Consider the following 25399-nt stretch of genomic DNA (forward strand, 5'->3'; position numbering starts at 1 on the left):
ATATGTTCTTTCCAGTTAAGGTTTTGATCTACTATTACACCGAGATACTTTGTAGAATTACTTCTAGTGATTAGTTCGCAATGACAAGTACTCAAGTTGCTACATGTGTGTGCATTAATAATTCCGTAATTCAGAGGGTTGAGTATTGGCGTTTATGGAAAATGGGAGAAACTATGTTTTTTCGAAATTAAGTGTCAGTAGATGATTATCTAGCCAAGAAGTTACTGCAGCAACACCTTCATTCGCTGCATCACATAACTTCTTTCCAGGTATTTGAACTGAACGTTATTGACTGAACTAAACTGAACTGAATGTTATTATTTGGCATTTTGTTATTTGCAAGTAACAGAGGTCCTTAATATAAATTAAGAATAATGTGGGACCCATAACACTACCTTGAGGCACACCGTATGTTATATTTTCTTCTTGGCTTAGACTGTCGTCAATTTTAACAAGCTGTTTTCGATATGTCAAGTAATCCTGAAAAAGTTGTAATGGAATTCCTTGAATGCCTAATCTCTCAAGTTTGTTTAGGAGGACGCATAGTTGGACGTAGGACGATAAGTTTTTGTATCCATTTAATGACAGTTATTTGGTTATTGAGTTATGCAAGATATCAAGCTAACATTAACATCCCTGCAGAATTCTTAGATAATATTTTGACTGTCAATGTTGAAGATGGCGATGAACAATAAAATATATATTCAGTATTTTATTTTTTTTTGGAAGAAAAACTGCCACATTCGCAAAAAAATATTTAATGTAAACAAAATAAATGCTTAATCTTAATACTTAACTTAAGTAAGTTAAGTTTTAAGATTAACTTACTTAGTACAAAAAAAAAAGCAATACTTAATGATCTTTGTGGCACTGGTCTTCCAAAACTGGAGTCTACTTAGTTACAGTTGTATCCATACTTTAATGAGCACAACAATGGTTTTCAGTGACCCCATTGTGTGACGTTTGGAGGGGAACTGACATATTTTAAGAGCAAAATATAATTAATTGTGGCAACACGAATTTTTCTTGACGATTTTTGATGACGATGTTACACACGCGCGTACGATCGGTTGCTCGGTCAGCGTAGCCACGCGTAGCACTGAACGCACTCATTTATCGCCATAGCGCGTCAGCGGACCGATGTACATCGGACCGACAAGCTCGACCGACGATTCTCGTCAGCGTGACTTAGCTTTACGCGCGTAACAATCCATCAGGGTACTAAACGCTCTCATAATATGTTTTCATAGTCATAGCTATGCTCGACCGATGTCAGCGCTGAATTCATTATGATAGCGTAAATTAAACATTATTATGAAGCTTACTATATTTAATAATACACAAAGACTTCATCATTTACCAGTATCAAACTTATCTTACGTGAGCTATGATAACAAACTGAAATAAATTGTCGAGAAGGAATATTAGTTACTATTTTTAAGAACTCTTTTGTAAAACACACAGCAATTATTTACAGCAACAATGCAGTATATTGCTGAGTAATGTAGGTACCAAAAAATAAAATTTCTAATGAATTAAATATTTATAATAAAATTTATTGAATAAGGCGTTACTTTGCGGAAATACATAAATATACAAATGATTTAGGTTTTCTTTAGTGTTAATTCCGCCAACATTTGTTTTTAAAACAATTCGACACGTGTTTCAAACATTGACAAAATCTGGCACGAGACAGTCTGTCTCAGTCTCGTGCCAGATTTTGGCGAGACAACACGTCCTGAGGATGCCTCGTGTAGAGGCGAAACACGTGTCGAATTGTTTTAAAAACAAATGTTGGCGGAATTAACACTAAAGAAAACCTAAATCATTTGTATATTTATAATAAAACCAATATTATCTGATATTTTGAGAAAAAATTAGCTGATGAGAATATTCTATTATTTACTTATTATAATAATAAAATGCAGCAGTAAAATTAAAGACATATTTACTTAGAAGATAGTAGAAATGAGTGTAGATGAGTGTAGTGTTGAGTATAAGCTTTCTATATGAAATTAAATGAGTGTTTTTGCTAGGCAAATGAAAATGTATGAATTTATGTAAATTTTACTTATAAGAATAAGTAATAGGTTTTTAATAATTGTCTCTGGGCTCTTCATCTTATCTTTGAAATGGATGCTAGCGCTCTCGTTGCCACTGCTCCAATTGTATATATTGAAGACTAGGGCCTAATGAATATATAGTATTATAACTAGGGAGGGAAGTAGGCGTGCGTCTCGCCTTGTGACATTATGCACGCCGTTTGAGATGGTCTACTTCCCTCCTGTGTTCTCTATACGATTTGTTACTACATCTCTAAAGGAATTTTCAGATATTTGTGACACCGAAGTTTGCATCGCTGGAATTCAATGAAACATACCTAGGACAGTAAAGTAAAAAATGTAATAAGATATCATGTAATTGTTGTATACATGGCTTTCTTATTAGATCATTTATATGTGTAGATAGACTGTGACAGCTGTATACACTTTGAAAAAAATATCCGCTAACAGTTAGTCTCTATTTTCAGCAACGCACGGACATTAAAACAAAGTGAGTAACGTTTCGCGAGTGTAAGACATAGCTTGTTACAGACCACAGAAAGCTCAGGATTTCCACTAAATTATGAACCTTGCCTGTTTTAATGCGGCTCTATTTAGACCCATAAATTATCTAAGGCTTTCATATTTACTGCTCGAAGTGTGTATACTATTTATTAAGCATCAACTTTCCATTCAATATTTTGATAATTAGTGCACACGTTCCTATTATTTTAGTAAATTCAGTATACTAATTGGAAAATAATTCACTTTCGATTTCGGAGGAATCTAGAACTTATTTCTCGATTTATTTATTTCTTCAAATTCAAAAAGCATCGAACTAACTAGTGAAGAATCAACAAGTTGTATAGATAAAGTAATTAGGCATGCATAATAACAATAAGTAGTAATGTCAGTTGCCAGTAGTTGCCAGAAAAGTGTGACTTCCCTCCCGGAGAACAGGGCAGAAAAACGAACTCTCCGTGGAGGTGTGGTAAAAATATAATCTGCAAACTAATTTTTGCTCTCCTAAAAAAGGCACTTGGAATCAATCCTGATAGGTGTTCATTTGATTTTCAATCCTTATTTGAATGTGTAAGATTACTCAAACTTAGTTGCTATTATGTTAATTTTCAGATTTATTATCACGTTCTACAAACTAGAGGGTCACAATAATTCGAAAAGGACGTGTTACATATGCTTGCTTGAAATGAAATATATTTTGATTTTAACTTACTTAAACTACAGTATCAGCATGAAAATTATAGTTAAATCAAAAATTGTCAGTATAATACTTACTTTTAAATATCTTAATGTAATGATATAATCATTAAAAGAACAGCAAGTGTAACAAAAATATTATTTCATTACACCTCTTGTTTTTGCACGTTGCCTTACAAGCTAACATGAAAATATTTCTGTTGATATATGTTAATTTCATTTCTTTGCTATGACCAGCCCGTCTTCATCACCTGAGAAGTCATCAGTATGTATGTCCTTTAATATTGCTGTTGCTTTTGAACTTAATTTATCGCATTTATCCTCATCCCATGACTCTGATTCTGCTTTCAGACTTTGGAGAGTTTTCCTTATCTTGTTATCAGGAAGCGCACATGTTTCATCATTCACTAAATGAGGAGTAATAATCGTATCATCTACAGTTTCTGCAACGTTTTTGTCACAAGTTAACTCTCTGTTATCCAAATCTGTTTCGGAGGTGGCTGCTAATGGTTCGCTATTACATATTTCTGATGCTTTTTTAACGTGTTTTGCTTGCAGTTTCCAATTTTTTAAATTTCTAAGAGCCATTTCATACATTGGCTTCGTATTTGGTAAAATTTTAAGCAAGACATTATAACATGGTACGCAAATCTGACTCAAAAATCCAACCTAAAACATTCAAATTTTTTAACTTACGGTTTAATAAGGTATAATAAGTATAAAACTGTAGATACCACAGACCTGACTTGATGGTTGTTCTTCAGGCTTACTTCTATCCATCATCGGTATGGGTGTTTTACCTGCTGCTTTCTCTTTATCGCCTTGTTCATAGAACTCTTCGAATATTACTTTCACTGTTTTTATTTGTATTTCCCATGGTTTAGCTGAAGCGGATAGATCAGCTGCAGTCATCGATATTGCCATAGCCAGGTCTCTAAAACAGTTATGTAAAATAGCTACAAGTTTTATTTGATATCCCAGTGTGGGTGTGAGTGGGCATACTCTGCTCGTGTCTTTCTGTTCCGTCCAATTTACTTAAAAATGCACCGATAATAATACAATATTTCATTAGTACCCCAAACAGAATCACCACTACGATTATTATATGCAGGTGTGTAAGCAATTTATTGAACGCGAGTTTCACCAATTTCGAGACGCACATTGATGAAATTGTGCGTGATTAAATAAAAATACTATTGTTTTAAGAGTTTCAGGTACTAATTAATATACTATATATCTTTTTATTTGTTATTTATGTAATAAAAATGGATAACTATATTCTTCGAGATATTTATAAGAAACTAGCTGTCCCAGCAAACGCTGTTGTTGGGTATAAAAAATAGATGATCGCCAATTATCAGACCTACTCGATATGCACACAAAATTTAACAAGCACTGGAATTGAGATCTGAGAATTTTATATATTAAGTAAATAATTGATTTCTATGGTAAGCTTAAATATACCACGGGTAACTACAGCGGTTTTACTGTTTACAATATCTAATATCAACAATCTATGGATACCTTGAAGATTTGACAATATATTTAATGCTGCATAATAAAAATTTGAAATGTATTCTCCTCCCTTCAAAATAGCCAAATTCAAAATGCACTGTATGAGATATACATATATAGAACGAATTATCAATATTTATAAATATCGTGCAACATTTAAACACTTTATTACGACAGCTATGAAACAAGAAACTTGTTGTACACATGGTCATACATCTGCCCATAGTGATTAAAGTTTCCCATAACATGACATAAAAACAACGTGCCTCAATTTCATTTAAGGCGAAGAGTAAGCAGAAAACACGCAAACATGGTGTTTTTAGAAAAGTTTTGTGGTGATAGTATAGCATTTCAAGCTATGAACATTACGCCGGCAGCCATGAACTCATATCGCTCAAGGTCGCTGGCATTTAGTGTCGCCTTAAATTAGCGTTCCCTTACTTCTTTATATCTATTATTGTAAATAATCAAAATGTTAAAAAATAGAAAACGAACCTCAAATAAATACTAATAACAAGTTCCAAACTTATTATAATCAGTTCTTTATAGCGAAGTAATTGAGATATATTTTAAATTTCTTTTCCCATTTTTCTACGATTAGGGGAAGTAGTTATACATAAAATTTAATTAAAATAATAACCTTTGAGGGTCACAAATTGAGATATTTGCATCTGTAGGATACAAATTGAAAAATTAAAAAAATATTTATAACTATATTCACAGACATTATTAAATGTTTGACTAAATCATTTTGAACACCTTAGATGTTAGACAATTTATTCGTCTAGATAGAGCCTCTTGCTGCTAGACAACCGATGAAAACAGGCCAGGTTTATTATTTTAGTGTGCGTGACAAGCTACTTTTTACACTCGCGATATGCATGTCATCTTGTGTTAATGTGTGTGCATTACTCAAAATAGAGGTGAACTGTTAACCTCAATGTTTTCCTTCGTTTATCTAGACGTATAAATGATCCAACTTGTGTACCTTTTTTTATATTAAACAAATTTATTTACAACATAACAATACTGATTCAGATAACTAGGCCTTGATATCTGGTGGTTATAGAACTTATTTATAGACATCAATTCGGACAGCATTGATAAGTGAAATTCAATAAATACCAAGATAAAAAATATATAAAATTAAATATTTCGCCCCCAGCAAAGCCCAACTCAACTCGCATAACTACCCGAAAATACATCATGGACCGAATGACATGTTTTCGCGAGCCTCTTAAAGCTACCAAGAATTATAAACGAACATCTCCCCGCTTGCCGCACACCTTGCCTCGAGCGCCTGCAGTGTAGTGCTGTGCCGTAGTCGTCGTTTACCGTGTCAATTAGTCAATCAACAAAAAAACGAGATTTTTTTATCGCCAAGCACGATAAATGGCTAAAAAGGTTTGAGACATAAGATGTGTTGAAAAAAGGTAGAAGAAAAATTTGAGATTTCTAACAAATGTAATTATTAGGTTTAAATGGAAAACTTGAAGCATTCATTAAATTTATCGACACATTCATGATTTTTGTCATCAATTATAATTAGGTCACAGCACTATCGCATTCCTGAACTCTGTATTCAACTAGCGCGTACTATAAATAAATATAATATTATTTTGTACAATCAATGCATCGCAAGCGCTTGTAGATTTTAAATAATGGAATTATTTAAACATAGAATATAAATTGCCTACATATAGCTGTAGCCAGCTTAGCATAAAAACATCCATCTGTACTCTGTAGTCCGTACATCTCCTTAGTAGATGATTGTAGATGCATGCGTCATGCTCATAAAATCAAAAAATCAAAATCAAAAATTTATTTATTTAGCATTTTAGTAAATAGTATTTGAAGGACATCCCTTTTAAGTTCGCAGAACCTGTGTTAGGGAAGACCGCTCTTTCCAACGGATAAGAATGCTTACACATTTAACAAAAACATAAATTATACTTAAATAAACCAATCTTAGGAATAAAATAAACAAACTAAAAATTGTTTCAATATTGAAGGTAGATTAATATTTGCGTGGCTCACACTAAACTTGTAAATAATATACCTACACAAAAACACTTGTCATCGTCTCAAGAATGACGGGCGCTGCATGAGCTGACTGGTTTATTCTGTCATGCAACTTATGCATTATTATTAAAGTGAAAACTTCCTTAGCCATGAATGGCGCAGGCGATAATAAAATAATTAAAAAAAAATATACTATGACACTTTTTGGATGGATGAAATCTCGTGAGTTCGCGTCACCGAAATGCTTATATCAGTATATCTGTAGCTATACAGCTGACCTATTGTGCAATATAATTAGTACTGTGTATATCTTATAAGAGAGATTGAATGGATTTAGTGAAAAGTTCAGTGTGTATATGCATTATTGTAATATTGTTTTTCGTTGATTAATATATTAATGAAAATAAATTTAAATAATTAGTTATTCAATTGGAATTAGTAATTTAGATCATATATCAAATTTTAATACTAAAAGTTTTATGTTTTCTTTTCCATCAGTAGTCTGCTATTGTCAATTATTTTTATTGTTAATAATTATAGTTCAAATAATGTCGCTCCAAAATATTTCACTTGTATTTTGTTCTCGAAGTGCGTTTGTATAGTTTTAATGAGGATGGCGTTCCTATTATATTCGTTACATTTTTGAGTTATTACTTTTTTAAATACTATTATTTGTTTATCGTCTTTTTGCTCCATTTTTAGTATTATATTAAAGAAATAATATGTTGTAAGATACTGTAGTCAGTAACTTTATATTTTAATTGGGTAGCAGTCAGTTTAATTTCACTTCTCATTAACAAACTCAATGGTTCCTAAGTTGTCTTTTCCAAAATAGTAAAATCACAGAATACAAATAGATACAATATATGATTTAAACATTCATAAGTGTTAACTTACATCTATGGACCTTAATGATTAACCATAATATAATTTTTTACTTTAGCATTAAATATTTTAAGTATTATTATATAACTCACATGTGTATTTGTGAAGTCCAATCAATTTTTGGAGATGTCGCTTCTTGACCACATAACTCATTTATGCTCTTCAAATTTGGGAAGAACACTGCAAGATCTGTGGCTAAAATGCAGTGCTTGACATGTCCTAAGATTTCTTTATATTCTTCACTTGATAAATGTGAAAAAATGTTATGTCCTTCCTGACAAAAATAAAGTATAATAAATATTTCATGCCTACTAAATACTTAAGTTTAAGAAAATAATTGTAAAATAGCCAGGAATGTGGGTTTTCATGCGCAACTATATTTTGAGAAAAGTTGAGTTGGTATTATCTTGATATATTTGGAGTTTGGACCTATTTAAGATAGCCTGTATATTTAGAATATGTGAATTTATAATTGCAATATTCATTAAAGCTTTCTACATTCTTGATCTACTTTGTTTTAAAATTAAATTTTTGAATACATTATCTTATCTTATATACATAAACTTTATCAATTTACTGAATTTACTGATATAATAACTATTATAATAAGTGGCAGATTAAAAAAGGGTTGCTTAAATGCGAAATCGTTGGAGCGAGCTCATCACATATTAAAACTTAAGTCATAGCAATACAACATTGATCACTTACGCTTAGACAAGTTAAGTATTGTTACTTAATTTATATTTTATATAATAGGGGTAGAGGCACATTTGATGGGGAGTGGTGAGGCAAATACCCATGAATGTGTCCTTATTATTGGGAGTATGCTCCAAGTCTAAGCTTTAAGGTCCATAAGTCGTATGGGATCGGGCTTAGAATAATTTATTCCACATAAATATGGGATTTCAACGTGTCCAGTGGTAGAATTCTGGTATCAACCCCAACAATTCTTGTGAGCACTCCCCGTTATATATGCGGTAGAAGATGCAGACAGAACACACCCTCTTTTCAACGATAAAGGTTAAGCCGATTAGAGAAGGCTTTATCGTCGATGATCTGAGTCGTTCTGTTATCTTATTTATGTGTTTTTGTATTCTTCTTAAGGAAATAAAAACTATTTAGTTAGTTTCTTCTTGTAATTTCCGGATTAAAAATGAACTTCAGACCAATTTCGACTAGTTTTGTAGGTTTAGTCTGGCTGCGATAGCCTAAGATCCCACTGCTCAACTCTGAAGCTATCTGTTTTTTGATAAAACTAGGCGTATCAATATAAAATTAGCACTAGATTGCTATAAGAAATTAGCCGTAATTACCTTTAGTTAATTTTAGTAGACCTAATTAATGAAAACTATAAGTTTATTTTAATCCATTTTACGTCATATTAAAGGGAATAAAGTAAAGAATTCAAAAGAAAATGGTTGCCAGGGTCTCAGTCAGTCCCGACGTTAGAGTTGTAAGGTGTGAACAGGTATATTATTGTAGTACTGACCTGTTTTTTTTATCTTAATACAAATTTGAGTTCACGATGATCCATGCTTGCCAGTTAAAATGGCTGAAAGTAATGGTTGCCAAGATTTCAATAAACGTTTCTCGCTCCAGGTAAATGTCAGCGCAAGAAAACATGCACGGATTATTACGTGAGGCAGAATTGAGCAGTGGGATTCTGTACTATGATGTGGAGGATCGGTAAAATTATTACCAACACAAGATGAAGTTTTACTTTCTACCTATGTTTCTTCATGTAATAAAAAAGCTATGATAATTTATTGAATTTAAAATTAAAAGCCAATGGGAATAAAATATATATAATATAATATAACCTGGAAAAAATTATACATACGGATTTGTGTTTTTATTTTGAAAACATGTACACATAGCACTACAACAGTCCAAGTTAACGTCGAACGCTTAAATTCTCGTAAAAATTGCCAGATTCCAGTCGACTTTATGGCTGTTCTATTGAATTTTCATTTATAATAGTTTTTTAGGTCATTGTTTTCAGACAAACAGACCTAACTGAGATTCTGTTTTACACTGCATTAGCTACTTAAAAGTAAATTCTCACCTGCTGTAATATTATAACAGTTATATTGAAATGATGGTGTTCCAAAGTCGATGTTGAGTACATTGCTGCTAGTGGTGACGCGGTTTCATTCATGTATTTATTGGTATATCCCCTGTGATCTAAATCATGGCATAAACAAGCCACAAACAAGGCCAATCTCTAAAAAATTATTTTATCATAAATACTTCTATGGCTACTGTCTTATTTACATATTGATTTATTTACAAACTATTGTACATACCATTTTGTAATCAAATCTTTTACAATTGTCGTTTTTGATTATAACATACATTGCGTGAGCTACTGACCAGCCATGATCAAAATTATGATAAGGTACACTTCTATAATTTCTTTTCACTGTCAGAACAAATTTGCTTATAGTTTCAACATCAAAATTTGATATTGCAAATAGATCATCAAACATCGCAATTACGGACTTACATTTTTGCAAGTCATCAAATTTATATGGATCTAAATAGAAGTCATCCAATCGAACGTCCATATTATTATTATAATTTATTAATTCATCAACTTCGTGTTTCTTGCATGTATTATGGTAGCACAATATCTCCAAAGCTATTTTGTATTTTTGTTCTTTCCTCATTATTTTATCATAAAGCCTTGCGTGGTGAAGGGCGAGTCCAAAAAATGTGGAAAATATTTCAAATTCTTCTTCATCTTCACGATCAAAGCATTTCTTATCACGTTTATTGACCATTTGTACAACCCCAATCACTTCACCTTGTACCTTAACCGGCATACATAGAATACTATTTGTTTCATAGCCAGTCATCTCATCTACTTCCCTGTAAACAATATAGACAATGAGAAAACCGTGTTTTTACAATATTATTTAAATCGACTTCTAATTGGTTCTAATATCACCTGTTAAATCTACTATCTGAATACGCATCAGTTATATTCATCGTTTCGCCAGACTGTGCAACATAACCGGCTATTCCACGATTAATAGGCATTCTTATTTCTTTTTGTGGCTCTCCACCCTGACATGGTACCAACTTCAAATCAAATACAGTAGACACCAATTGGTTATTAATAGTGTCCACTAGAAATAGGGAAGCTCTATCAGCATTCACTATTCTTTGAACAAATTCAAGAATTTTATTTATTACTTGATCAAGCGATATCATTTCTTCAAATATTGCCCTGAAAATAAATTCGTTAATCGTCGCTATCTACGTATACTAATGAATACTTTCTGTGTATGTACATACTTGACGACATCCAGTAAAAAGTTAGCCATACTTCGATCTCTAAGATTGTATAAGTGTAATGTGAGGCTACCCCATAATATTAAATTGGAACATGATTCTTCATCCTTGCTATTGAAATGTGGCTTAAAGTGCAACATTTGTATGATATATATTGTTTTTCCAGCAGCATTGAAAATTGGCACAAAAATCACATGGTCGTTGCGCTCCTGCAAATGTAATTAGATTCTTCACGAGTAACATGAAATTATAAAAATGTTAGTAATAGTATATTATTGGTAACAAAAAATTGTTACCTAGCTTGGGGAGCCGTTTTTTTGCCAATGAGTGTGCAAGAAATTTTTCAGAAATAAATAGAAAGTATAACACAGTGCGATCAAAAGGAAATTTCCTGAAAATTCCTTATAAATTAATATTATTACGTCATACTATTTCTATATTTTATTAAATAATTTCAAAGGTACATAATATTAATTGATTGATAGATAAATTTAATTACAATTAACTTACCGTTTGACGAACTTCAAACAGTTTGGAGTGATCATATGAATATCGCCAAACTGTCGACAGCTTTGAAAAGTTATCGAGCAACGTATTGTCCATAGGAAAAGCTCTCTCTGTTAGCACTACCTAAAGCAAATTTATTAAAATTGTACATTTTATTATATTTTTTTAAACAAGCTTCTTAGAATTTAATGTGCAGGAATAACAGCAGCTCAAATTGTCGGGGATCCAGTGCTCTGTGGACGGCTGGATCACTTGGCGCTGCGTAGAGACATCGCTTCATTGTGTGTTCGCATTGTTTCACCTGATTCCTGCCGCCGAATTCCACCTTCGCACGACGCGCCACAAGTTAGGATATCATCCCCACCATCTGGATGTGTGGCCGTCCTCTACAGAGCTGTTTTCAAGGAGCTTTCTTCCACATACTACAAAGCTGTGGATTGAACTTCCTTGTGCTGTGTTTCCGGGACGTTACGACATGGGTACCTTTAAAAAAAGCACGTATACCTTCCTTAAAGGCCGGCAACGCTCCTGTGATTCTTCTGGTGTTGCAGGAGAATGTTGGCGGCGGTGATCACTTAACATCAGATGACACGTACTGTTAGACGGAATATTAAAAACGAACTTTTAAAAAAGAAATTTATTTAGAATTAGAAAATATAATTGAAATGTTTGAGTGGCTCAGGATTCGGAAGGAGACTGACTGCCTTTATATTTAATTAAGTGACGCCTTGGTCTTAAAGTGCTGACGCTAATGTTATGTCTGCATTAAAGCATACATATGTGCATATATAACAACCCCCCCTTTAGGAGGAAACTTATCGGAAATAATAAAGATAAGTTTTCAGAATATTTTAACCAACTCTAAGTTGCGGTGGAGGTGGTGATGATTGAAACTCAATATCTATTTCTTCAGAATCCTTAGCCTTTACAAAATATTTTGAAAGTAGGATACATAATTTCTTACATATAAAAACTAAGATTAAACATACAACTAGAAATAGTGAAATTATACTTATAACAGAATTATTTGAATTATCACTAAAGGTATCAACAGGATTTGCAATATATAGGTCATCATTGATATCTTTTATGTTAAATTTAAGATCTTTTAACTGATGTAGGTTAATATTACTAATTTCAGAAAAGTTAATTTTGGACATATTGAAGCGGCTAAGATTACAACATTTATCAGATATTATATTATAAGTAGGTTTTATGAGTGGAATATTAATTTCTGGATTGGATACCTTATTAAATTTAATATTCTTAAAATAAGCTGTACAATTATATGGAATGGTAAGTTTTCCTGTTCCTGAAATGGTTGTTTCAAATAATACATCCTGATTACATTCTATTGTTATTTTATTTATATTTGATTCTACAAATATCCAATCAGCATTATTGAGTTTATGCCAAATATCTATATCACCATGTATAAATTTAGTTTGGCAGGTATTTGGAATACTGGATACAGCTTTTGTCATAATTTCTATTTCACAAGACGGATTACCAGGAACAGAGAATATGTTAGTTATTTGACATATGTGTACTTTGGGAGAAATAACTTTACACTCATTAAAATCCTTTAAATATGTAAATGTAGACTTATCAGTATTTATTGCCAGATATCGTTCTGTAGGTATAATGCAAACATATGAATAAGATGAATTAACTTCATGCGGAATAGGTAATGGAACAGTATCATAAACATTATAATCTAAGGCATTAACTAATGGAATCTTAACAATAAAAATCAGTTTACCATTATAATAATATGAAATTAAATCTGCTACATTTATCAAAACATGAATATTACTTAAATCTAAATTAATAGGTAAGTCCCTATACTTAGGTATATTTTTATAGACATTTAATAAATCGTTATATAATTGCTTGGGTGTTAAGACAGATGGATGTAAAGTATTGCTTTTTATGAATAAAATAGAATTCAATAAGTCTTCAATTTTAAACGCAAGAGTAAACAAATGTGATTGAAGACAATTTAAAATGTTTATTAGTTTTAATTTGAAACTATCTATAGTAACTAAATTCGATATATTTCTCACATTTGTAGATAAATTATTAATGGCATCATTGAGTTTAAATTGATTCTCCAATATTTCATTGACAGATTGGTTAATATTAGAAATAGCAGATTTCGAAACTAGAATAGTTTTCTTTATCGAATTCTCTAACCGTTTATCATTATCATACAATGTTTCTATTGCTCTATTGTAATTTATCGCATCGTCTTCATCAAGGGTGCCAAATATATGCTTAAAAACTACACCGACGCCAGAGAACCATGCAGATCTTTTGGGTCTCTCGCTAGAGATGATATGAGATATGGAATTATAGTCACGAAGTATATCATTATAGAGTGAATCCAAGGGTTGCATTATATTTTGACAGACGGAAATATCTATCTCTATACTTTCCTGACACTGTAATTTAACAATGTTTAAAACATCCTGGGTGTACTTAATATTTTGATCAAAAGAAGTAACATCTATCGGAATAACTATATGAAGATAATCGTCTATGAGCTTCAGAGTGCCCACTGGGTCGAAGAGCAAGCCAGGACCTTCCTTGATGTATTTAATATACTCATTCTCGCTAGCGGCTATGGCGCAGTATGTATTAACCATTCTGTAATGACAAAACTAAACTAAACTATCATGCTTATGTAAATAAACCTATAACTTTGTATATGATAAAAATATAATATAGTAAAATATAGCTGTATAAAATGAAATAAGTATTAATAAACTTAACTTAATAATTAATAAAAGAAGAATTAGTTACGTATCCGCGTTGTATGCAGGTTTTACTTCATCATAATGATGTTTTACATATCTTCGGTTTATTAGAAGAGATAAGGTGTTATTGCCATGTATTTTGACGATCTTATATGGACCTTTCCATATAGGAGATAGCGCCTTCCGAAGTCTTACATGATTTTTAATATAGACATATTCACCGACTTTATACTGTACTGGACGAGTATGTTTATCATAATAATGTTTTGACTTTTCTTTTGAAGAGTTAATATTTTGTATGGCCTTTTCTCTAGACAGTTTAAGGCGATGGTGAAGCATCTTAATATATTCTGGGTATGTGACGTCAGATCGTAAATCAAAAACGGAATCGGGAATGTAGGGCTTGTGCCCGAAAATAAGTTCAAAAGGCGTAAATTGGGTAGTTGTATGGACGGTGCTATTATATGTCAGCATGGCAGTAAATACATATTTATGCCAATTAGTTTGGTTTTCGTTAATATAAGATTTTAAATATTCTTTTAAAGTGGAATGACTTCTCTCCAGAGCACCTTGCGTCTGAGGGTGATAGGGAGATGACCAAATCTGCTTGATTTTTAAAAATTCACAAGTTTTCTTAAAAAGTTCGGCTGTAAAGTTTGTTCCTTGATCTGTTAAAATTGACTTAGGTATTCCAAATAAAGATATGAAATGAACGAGACATTCACATGATTCTTCGGCCGTAGCATTAGATATTGGGTAAGCTATAGAAAATTTTGTCAAGTCATCTTGTAAAGTAAGAATATATTTTAATTTATAAATTCCAGCTTCAGGCAAAGGTCCCACGATATCGAGACTTATTCTATCGAAAGGTCTAGAAGATGTTGTTGTGATTTGCATAGGTGATTTATTAATTTTTCTTAAGGCTTTATTGGTTTGGCAAAACTTACAATTTTTTACATAGTTTTCTATGTCTGATCTCATATTTTTCCAGAAATAACGTTCTTTTACGCGATTAAACATTCTGTTTGACCCTAAATGGCCCGCTATTGGTATATCGTGGTTCTCCTTCAAGATTTTTGTAATTTCTGTAGGCACGGGATATATTATGCTATTGTGATGGATATTGACTGTTATATTTGTACCATCAAAAAGATACATGAGCATACTATATATTTTTACAAATGAATGTTGTTCAAATGAATTCCTAAAGTCGGAAATAGCTATCTCATTGATTGTGCCGGTAAGTAGAATACTGTCTCTAGCAGATTTTAATGCTTTAAATATATCAGGGTAGGTACAAGTATCAAAGAAATAAACTTTAGTAAATAGGAAATAGTAAATTTTACCATTGATTTCAGATATTTTAAACGAATGCAGTTCACGTTCTCCTTCTACAACATTGACATTCTCTGAGGCAGAGATTAAGTCAGAAAGGTAAGGATTCGACTCATCAAAATCTATTGATACTGGAAGAAGAATTACATTTGCAGAACTCTTAAGAAGGCTCTCGTTGTGCTCTTTTATATATGTATTAAAAATCTTGTTTTTATCTTTAATAGATTTTAAATAATTGGAATAATCTTCACTAATATTTGTTTGATTTTCAGCTATCCGGCTAGTGACGCTAGTTGATGGACTAGCGGATACAGGTAAGTTTTCAGGTAAAGATTGAAGGAGATCGGTGTCATTAGGAATATGTGAAGGTAAGTTTTCAGGATTTTGGTTACTAGTAGAAGGTTGTGGATCAGAATAAGTTTCATGAGGTGAAATGTCTGACGTAAAGAATGGAATCGCAGAGGGCGATAAATTTAAAGGACTCAAATTAGCTGGGTCAAAATCTGTTGATAATAGATCTTCAAGGTTTTGATCTGGCAAACTAGGGATAGATAGATGGGGTGAATTTGGTCTTTGATCTCTGACTTCATCTTCAGTATTATCTGTTGGATCTTTAGAAATTAATGGATTTATTGGGTATCGTGACAATGCATCTGCGTTAGTGTTTATTTTACCCTTTTTATATTCAATCTCGTAGTCAAATTCTTCAAGTTTGAGCCTCCATCTAACGAGCTTGGAGCCCGGGTCTTTGCAATTAAAGAGCCACTTGAGTGGACGGTGATCTGTTATAATTGTGAATCGTCTACCATAAAGGTAGGGACGGAAAACTTTAGTACCATAAATGATCGCTAGACATTCTTTTTCAGTGACGCTGTAATTGCATTCAGCCTTATTTAATGTTCTTGAAGAAAATGCAATGGGGCGATCTTTGCCAATGGATCCTTGTGAGAGTATAGCAGATATCGCGAAATTTGAAGCGTCACATGTAAGTAAAAAGGGTTTAGTGAAATCAGGATAAGCTAGAACAGGTGCGGAAATAAGAGAATTTTTTAATTTATTAAAAGATAATTCCTGTTCATTATTCCATAGAAATGGGACGTCCTTTTTAAGGAGATTGGTTAAAGGTTTAGCTAGTTTTGACATATCAGGAATGAACCTGCGATAGTAGGAAACTAATCCAAGGAAGGACTTTATGTCCTTAGGGCACTGGGGTGTAGGAAAGTCTGCAACAGCTTTTATTTTCTCTGGGTTCGGTTTTACCCCGTCATCGGTAATGATATGTCCAAGGTAGGAAACTTCCTTGCGGAGAAATTCGCACTTGTCAGGTTGCAACTTTAACCCGTAGGTGCGGAGCCTGTCAAATACATTAGAGAGGTTGTTTATGTGCTGATCAAGATCGAAGGAGTAGATTACAATGTCATCCAAGTAGACGAAGCATTGTATACCTTGTAACCCAGATAGGGCGGAATTCATAAGTCTTTGAAATGTTGCAGGTGCATTTTTTAGTCCAAAGGGCATTCTAGTGAATTCAAAATGACCTTGTGGAACTGAGAAGGCTGTTTTGGGTGCATCCTGGGGCGACATTTTAATTTGATGGAAGCCCGACGCGAGATCAAGAGTACTGAAATATTTACATTTGCCCAACTGGTCTAATATATCCGATATGTTTGGGATAGGATAAGAATCGCCGATTGTGATATCATTTAGTTTGCGGTAGTCGATTACTACCCGCCACTTCTTTATTCCGGATGCATCCATCTTTTTTGGGACGACCCAGATTGGAGATGACCAAGGGGATGTTGAAGGTTTAATAATTCCTTCTTCTAACATTTTGTTAATTTGTGATTGAACCTCACCTTTGTGAATGTCAGGGAATCGATAGGATTTTGTATGTATAGGGATTGAGGAGGACGTTTTAATTTCATGCTGAATACCTTCTGTAAAAGTTAACTTATCACTAGGCAAATGAAATATGTCAGAGAATGTGGAACATAAATTAAACAGAGCGTCTCTTTCTTCGCAATTTAAATGGGATACTCTCAAAAGATCTAAAACTTTATCAGTTCTATCTGAAATATTTTGATCATTAATATTCGAATAAAATATAGAGTTATTTTCATTGTACTCTAAAGGATTAATTATTAATTTGAGGTCTGAATTTATCTCTATTTGATTTTCGGATGTATTAACCACGGATATATTAATTCTAGAATTAGGTTTTACTTTAACAATACAGTTAGCGATTAATAGAGAATCCATCATATGTTGATCTAGAATGAGACCTTCTTTGATTTCGGGATTATGTACTGAGCATTCTATTACCGTTTCGGTTCTAGGCGCAATTGTATAAATGGGGTTATTAAATTTTAAATTGAATTTTACGTCATCAATACTAAGTTCCTTCAAAGTATAATCTATTTTACTTTTATGTAAAGAAAGGAAATCATTTCCGATAATACCGTCGTATGGAAAGTCGAAATTAGGTATGAGGTGGAAATCATGTTCTATTGAATTAATTTCGATAGATATACAACCTAACGAATTGATTGGATTGTCGGTATTTCCTAAGCCACTGAATGTTATAATGTTTTTATTCACCTCGGGCATATTTTCTATAATATGTATTTTAATAAGACTGATTGTAGCTCCACTGTCGACCAGGAGTCGAAAGGGTTCTGAGGAGAGAGATGTTTGGATTTCAATATAAGGTAAGTAATTTTTTAATGGATTTGTGCTAACGTTGTAAGATTTTAATACTTTTTCTTCTTTTTTAGGTATTGGATTTAGAGGATTTGACTTCAGGCTTCCGTTTTGGGGCTGGTTACTCTGTCGTATAGCCTTGAGAGTTAGGCTTCCGTTTTGGGGCTGGTTACCCTGTTGTGTAGCCTTGAGAGTTAGGCTTCCGTTTTGGGGCTGGTTACCCTGTCGTGTAGCCTTGAGCGTTAGGCTTCCGTTTTGGGGCTGGTTACCCTGTCGTGTAGCCTTGAGGGTTAGGCTTCCGTTTTGGGGCTGGTTACCCTGTCGTGTAGCCTTGAGCGTTAGGCTTCCGTTTTGGGGCTGGTTACCCTGTCGTGTAGCCTTGAAAGTGGGAATGGTGTCGACATAATTTTTGGATTTGAGATTTTTATTGCAGGGCTTCGCGTGACACCTTCGCGAGCCCACTACGCGTTTAAATGGGTAAGCTGTTGGTCATTATTATCATTAGAGCATAGTTGTCGTGGCTCTGAGTTATCATTATTTAAGTTTTCATTTATGACAAAATTAACATTATCTGCTCTGGGTCTGGTTGGTTGTAGTCTGTTGTTATTAAATTGTCGTCTAAAACAATTTTCTATTGAATGACCTTGTTTTTTACAATAGCGACAGAATGGGCTTCTGTTCTCAAACTGCCTTGTGGTTTGAAATTTTTGGGTATTATTATGTGTAGGACCCCTAAATGGCTGTTGGGGTTTAGGAATTAATCGGTGCAATGATAATTGCTGAGAACTTCTTTTATGAAATAAATTTAAAATTTTCTCTTCTGAGACTGCTAGGTTAATTGCTTCATTAAGATTTAGTGGATCTTTACAACGAACTAAATTTGAAATTTCGGGTTTAAGACCCAATAAAAAGGTATGGAGAGCTAGGTCTTCCATGGCTGCCATTCGACCGGTTAACTCTGATTTCTTCTTATTCGATATAGTTACTTCTGTTAAAAGTTTTGAAAGACATGTCTCTACGCGTAAAGAAAATTGTGACACTGATTCTGTATTATTTTGTTGACATTCCTGCAATTCAAGTAAAAGGTGTGCATAATGCTTTCTTTCTCCAAATTGTGTTTTGAGAAAATCGCTAAGTTGATCCCAATTGTCGAATTCCTTAATAGAGCAAGCTAATTCTGCTTTGCCCTCAAGTTGAGAAAGTATGAATTTAAATAAAATCGATTTCTGAGAATCCGGTGCTAGTCCAATAGCATTATTGCAATTATTAATAAAAGAATTTAATTTTTCGCGTGTCCCATCAAAAGGACTAATGAATTTGAATAAAGTGCTAATTTGTAACTCATTTTTTTCATGTTTAATTTGAGATTCTTTAACCGACATGTTTAATTAAATAAAATGTTCACTTATAAAATTTAAAATGTACTACGGTGTGATAGACGGCCACCCAGATTGTTTATAAATTCGATGCGATAAGCTACTCGACAAAATGTTCTCGGAACCTAAGATGATGTAATTAAATTAGAATGTAGATGACAATAACGCTCTTTAGTATTATATTTATGCAATAACTTTGGATAAAGTATTGTTAGACCTCACACCTTGCACTTTCACTGTAGTTTTAGAAATATGTCTATTTAATATCTCAGTTATTATGGGTTTTGCACTTTCACACTTGAAATATTTAAAATTTGAAGACTTACAGGACCACGGCGATATTCACGGCGAATCCAAATCGAGTCATAATTGGCTCAATTTATGGTAAATTGTTAGGTACCAGAGGACTCGGCGTTGATGAAGAGAAGAAGATTCAGCGATGTTGGAGAGTACCACGTATATAGTTATTTCTTTCCGGTATAGCAGGTCGAAGCTTGTTAGCAGTTCACAACCATTGGATTCAGGCGGTCACTAAGATTTGTATAGTACTCTGGATTAGTACTATTTTGTTAACCACTTATTAAAACCAACCAACACAGATATTATTTTCACTTTTACACTTTTTGGTATCACTATAACTTTTCACTTGAGGCGTTTACCGCGGATTTATAAAATTTTAAATCCTTTGCGCTGCCACCATTTGTTAGACGGAATATTAAAAACGAACTTTTAAAAAAGAAATTTATTTAGAATTAGAAAATATAATTGAAATGTATGAGTGGCTCAGGATTCGGAAGGAGACTGACTGCCTTTATATTTAATTAAGTGACGCCTTGGTCTTAAAGTGCTGACGCTAATGTTATGTCTGCATTAAAGCATACATATGTGCATATATAACAGTACGCTCGTTTGTCCTCCTTTTTCTATTAAAAAAAATAAATAAAAAGAGAAGCCTACAAAATTCTTCGTTCAAATTGCATCAACATTAGTACACTCATATTGAGAAATTTCATTTCTTCTTCAGTATATTTTTAATGAAAATAAGGAACGAGAAGAGCTGAAGGATGTTCAGCAGATGTTAATTTATACGCCCTGACCTTAACAATGCAGTGCCGCTCAGGATTCTTGAAAAACCCAAACATTCTGAGCGGCACTACAATTGTTCTCGTCACCTTGAGACATAAGATGTTAAGGCTCATTTACCCAGTAATTCCACTAGCTATGGCACCCCTCAGACTGAAACACGATAATGCTTACACATTACTGCTTCACGGCAGAGTGGCGCCATTGTGGTACCCATAATCTTGCGGGCATCCTGTGCAAAGGAGCTTCCTACTGGTAAATGCCCTTCGTCCTTTCTTACGACACCCTTGGGTCTGGGACTAATTACTATTAATCATTATTCAATACTCACTTTATTTTCAATTTTCAACCTTAAATAATGATAGGTATAGGGGTTCTCCTCATCCAACTTATGGATATAGTATGCTTCGACTCCTAGACAATTTGTTACGATACAAGCTACTTCTCGGATCAATGAATATTCATCCATGATTCCTTGCAACTTCTGAATTAAATCCTGAAATTATACATTTATTACCAATATTGAATTTGTGCACATAAAATGCATTTTTTTGTTACTAATAATTATCACCATTCAAATTCAAATTCAAATATTTTTATTCAAAATAGGATGTGACATCACTTATTGAAAGTCAAAAACTACCACTTTTGTTGTCGATTGTCTATGTAAATAATTATCTACTTGCACAAAAATCAAACCTATTAATTTAATCATTGTTCCATTATTTATTGGTAATTAATATATTATTAATTAAAATTTAACATATTTGGCTAATTGTGGAGGTATAGCAAACATCTTGGTTAGAAAATATAGCTTACGTTACTCGCATATGAATAATAGTCCGGTAAATTTAGACCAAAAAATGAGAGTGAAGTTACATAAAGTCCCAACAAGCTGAAAATCAGTGAAATTGTTCAAAACATAATTATAAACAATATTTAAAAGTTCCCCATCATTCCCGTGTATGGAAAAAAATTTATTCAAGGTAAAAGGTCAAAAAAATGAGTTTTTCGTGATTTTCAGCAAAACGGTAAGTTTTATCAATAAAGTACCTCAGACAAAAATTGTAGATCATAAAATTATCTATAAAAAATGTATGAATACTTTTTTCTTACACATATTATTATTATACGATAACAACTTTTACAACTTTTTGAATCGTTATATCTCAGAAACGGTGGCTCGCAAGAAAAAAAGTATTGATACATTGTTGGGACTTTATGTAACTTCGAATGTCTAAATTGACCGGAAGCTTTCTATTAGTAAATTATTTTTAGTTGTATTGCAATTTATACCGCCTAATCTCTTTACAATAGTAGTATATGGATAAAAATCATAGACAGAGCTTCTCAAACTGATTATTCCGTGATTTGGGAAATTTTTAAGATTCTCAATCTGAACTCAAACTATTCATTCCGATATGCATATGCTGGTAAGCTAAATATGGTTTTTGTATTGATAATTATTATTTTTAATAATTAAAAACAAACTCCTAAGCCCGGAGACATCGGGAAACTGACAGGGGAGCAGGAAAGGGCACAAGAATTTTGCTAAAACAAAATTTCTTTATAATTAATAAATTCAATGCAATTATTGTCATACCATAAATATATCCTTGTGCGATGGAGAACTATTAATAATTGTGGATTGCAACTTTTTCCGAAAGAAAGATTCCAATCTCATCTGTTAAAGAAAATAAATAAATATTATTTCCCAAATTATACATTTATAATACACACTTAAAAGCTAGAAATACAATAACATTTGATGAAGCTCGATAAAACTTGAAAAACCCAAAAATTTTGAGCAGCACTACAGTTGCACTCGCCACCTTGAGACATTAAATGTTAAGTCTCATTTGCCCAATAATTTCACTAGTTACGGTGCCCTTAAGACCGAAACACAGTAATGTTAACACATTACTGTTTCACGGCAGAAATAGGCGCCATTGTGGTACCCATAATCTAGCCGGCTTCCTGTGTAAAGGAGCCTCCCACTGGTGTGAGGATTTTCTAGTAAAATGTTAGTATTTTAAATGAAACAGTGGCCAATGTACTTACAGGATGGGTCTGCGTGTATTTCTTTCCCAGCCATCGTTCTAGTTCATCGGTGGATATGCTCTTTATTAAGTACTCTTCCAAAAACTGTCTATTGCGATCCAAGTAATCAGTTACGCTTTTTTCGGCTAAATAATGAAAAAATATGTAATTGATGTAATGTACAAATAAATGTATAAGTAATTAATGTACAAATATGATATTGAGTTCTATCACTTAATGTGAGCCATTTTTATTAAGGTGGACAAAACCAAAGAAATAACACATTTTTTTATGAAAATAAGGTACGAGACAAGCACGACATTCAGCTGATAGTAATTGATACGCCCTGCCTATTACAATGAAGTGCCGCTCAGGATTCTTGAAAATCCAAAAATTCTGAGCGGCACTACAATTGCGGTCGTCAACTTGAGACATAAGGTGTCAAGTCTCATTTGCCCTGTAGTATCACTAGCTACGGCGCCCTTTATACCGAAACACAGTAATGTTAATACATTACTGCTTCACGGCAGAAATAGGCGACGTTGTGGTACCCAAAATCTAGCCGGCATCATGAGCAAAGGAGCCTCCCACTGGTAAACAACTGGTAATGTTAACCGTTATGGTATTAATAAACGCGAAGTAAAATTATTCCAAATTTAAAACTTTTTGTCCTTACTTTACCTTTGTCACTGAAGAATTACATGACAGGGAGAAGTAATTTTAAACTTGGAGTAACTTTATGTTACGTTTATTAAAAAAAAAAAAATGGATATCAAGAACCTCATATTTTACTCTGTGGCAGTTAACCGTAGTGGAACTGCTGTTGTGCATCTGTATTCTGTACTGTGTACTTTCAGTTTTTTAAGTCGACTGGTTGGTTAATATCTTTGATAAGTTGTCGTTGTGGCAAGTAAGTAAAATGTTATTTTTTATAAAAATAATGTAGTCAAGACCTCCTCAGTATTATCTAAAGGCATAGATAGTTAAGATTGACCAGAAAGATTATCACATTCATAAGTACTCGACAACTATTATTAAAATTTAGTATTATTATACTAAAACACATACACATAAATAATTATTATAATGATTAAAACGCGTGTTGATAATAAATAACTGCTGAACTGAACTGAAATAAAAAAAACGTTAATTTTAATAAATAATATTTGTTTAAATATTAATTAATTAAAATAACTGAATATCTCTAATTACACGCCTTTTAATATGAATTAGTAAAATATTAATATAATTAATTATACACAATAAGTAAGTCAGATTATTCTATATTGCACCTCTTAAAAACAATTGACACAAAGTTTAATAACAAATACAGAAAAAACTAAGGATGCCATACTTCTAAGAAACGTAATGAATTTTTGGAGCTATAACTTTTGATATTACATAAAAAATAGAAATAGTTTGTGAGAGTAAATAAGTTTTCATAAAGCTATACAAATGATTTGACGAGACTCAATACTATGTCTCGCGCCAGATTTTGGCGAGACAACACGTCCTGAGGATGCCTCGTGTAGAGGCGAAACACGTGTCGAATTGTTTAAAGACAAATATTGGCGGAATTAGCACTAAAGAAAACTCAAATCATTTGTATAATTAAATTCCGCAAAGTAACGCCTACTTCAATAAATTTACCTTACCTTTACTTAAAATGTTGTAAAATTAAAATCGAATACATAATTTTGTAATTCAGAATTCCTAAACAACATTAATTATAAATTAGTATTATTCTACAACACAATAATGTACTATATATAATGATAATATATGAGTAACTCACCCAATTGTTTACTTATAAAAGATCTTATATTGCCAGTATTTATCATTATATGTTTATATGTGGTAAATTTAACTTGTTTAAAAATTTTAAATTATTTTTCTTTATTTGAGAAGATGCCACGAAACATTTCCAGTTACCTTGTAAGAACAATTACAATTGATATTCAAAAAAATTGATTCTGTGGCATGTGAGTGTTTGACCTAGATCCACCGTTAGTGGTAGTTATATCAATAGTGATGCTGATTCTGCAATTATTGTAATGTTTGTTGCATCGGCGACCTATTATAGACATTACGATTACAATTCTTCAAGATTGATGAAGTTAATAGACTTATTATTTTTAAGATTGATTCGAGTGACTGAACTTAATAAATGTATTTGATTATGTAAAACAACGATATTAAATATTAAAGTTTTTTCTAATAAATCTATTGTAGCTTAACAATATGTGATGTTTTTTAAAGTGATAACCCTCACTTCTAGGATAAATACACAAATAAAATTTGAAAAACAAAATTTTATGAACGATGCGGGACTCGAACCCACGATCTCCGGCGTTCCGTGCCGGTGCTCTAACCAACTGAGCCAACCGTTCGAGTACCACCTCGTTATAAAATTCTGTTTGCTTTGTTCAACTCTCAGGTTGTGGCTTCATCTACAGGATCTCATAACATAACATCAAAAAAAATATGCACCCTGCTGTCGTAATGAAATTGTTTCACAGCAGAACTGTCAAACTGTGCGTCAATAAATTCTCTCATAGAAATAATGTATGGACACATCAAAGGAAAAACAAATTTGTTGTTTTTATTTAATTTAGCAGCA

General features: G+C 32.7%; 1 protein-coding gene across 1 annotated transcript in view; it reads right to left on the reverse strand.

Annotated features, from left to right (window-relative positions):
• Positions 1–2384: 2384 nt before the first annotated feature.
• Positions 2385–25399, reverse strand: part of LOC126979028 (probable 3',5'-cyclic phosphodiesterase pde-5) — a 38988-nt gene continuing 15973 nt past the window's right edge. The window contains exons 5-15 of the mRNA XM_050828185.1: positions 22801–22925; positions 22343–22423; positions 21071–21235; positions 11490–11609; positions 10983–11188; positions 10633–10914; positions 9989–10553; positions 9748–9906; positions 7775–7956; positions 4002–4194; positions 2385–3929 (exon numbers count right to left, since the gene is read on the reverse strand). Of these exons, the coding sequence (XP_050684142.1) occupies positions 3477–3929; positions 4002–4194; positions 7775–7956; positions 9748–9906; positions 9989–10553; positions 10633–10914; positions 10983–11188; positions 11490–11609; positions 21071–21235; positions 22343–22423; positions 22801–22925 (2531 nt within the window). The 3' untranslated portion in view covers positions 2385–3476. The remainder of the gene's footprint in view (positions 3930–4001; positions 4195–7774; positions 7957–9747; positions 9907–9988; positions 10554–10632; positions 10915–10982; positions 11189–11489; positions 11610–21070; positions 21236–22342; positions 22424–22800; positions 22926–25399) is intronic.

Source organism: Leptidea sinapis, chromosome Z (genome assembly GCF_905404315.1).
Source record: "Leptidea sinapis chromosome Z, ilLepSina1.1, whole genome shotgun sequence".
Taxonomy (NCBI): Eukaryota; Metazoa; Arthropoda; class Insecta; order Lepidoptera; family Pieridae; genus Leptidea; species Leptidea sinapis.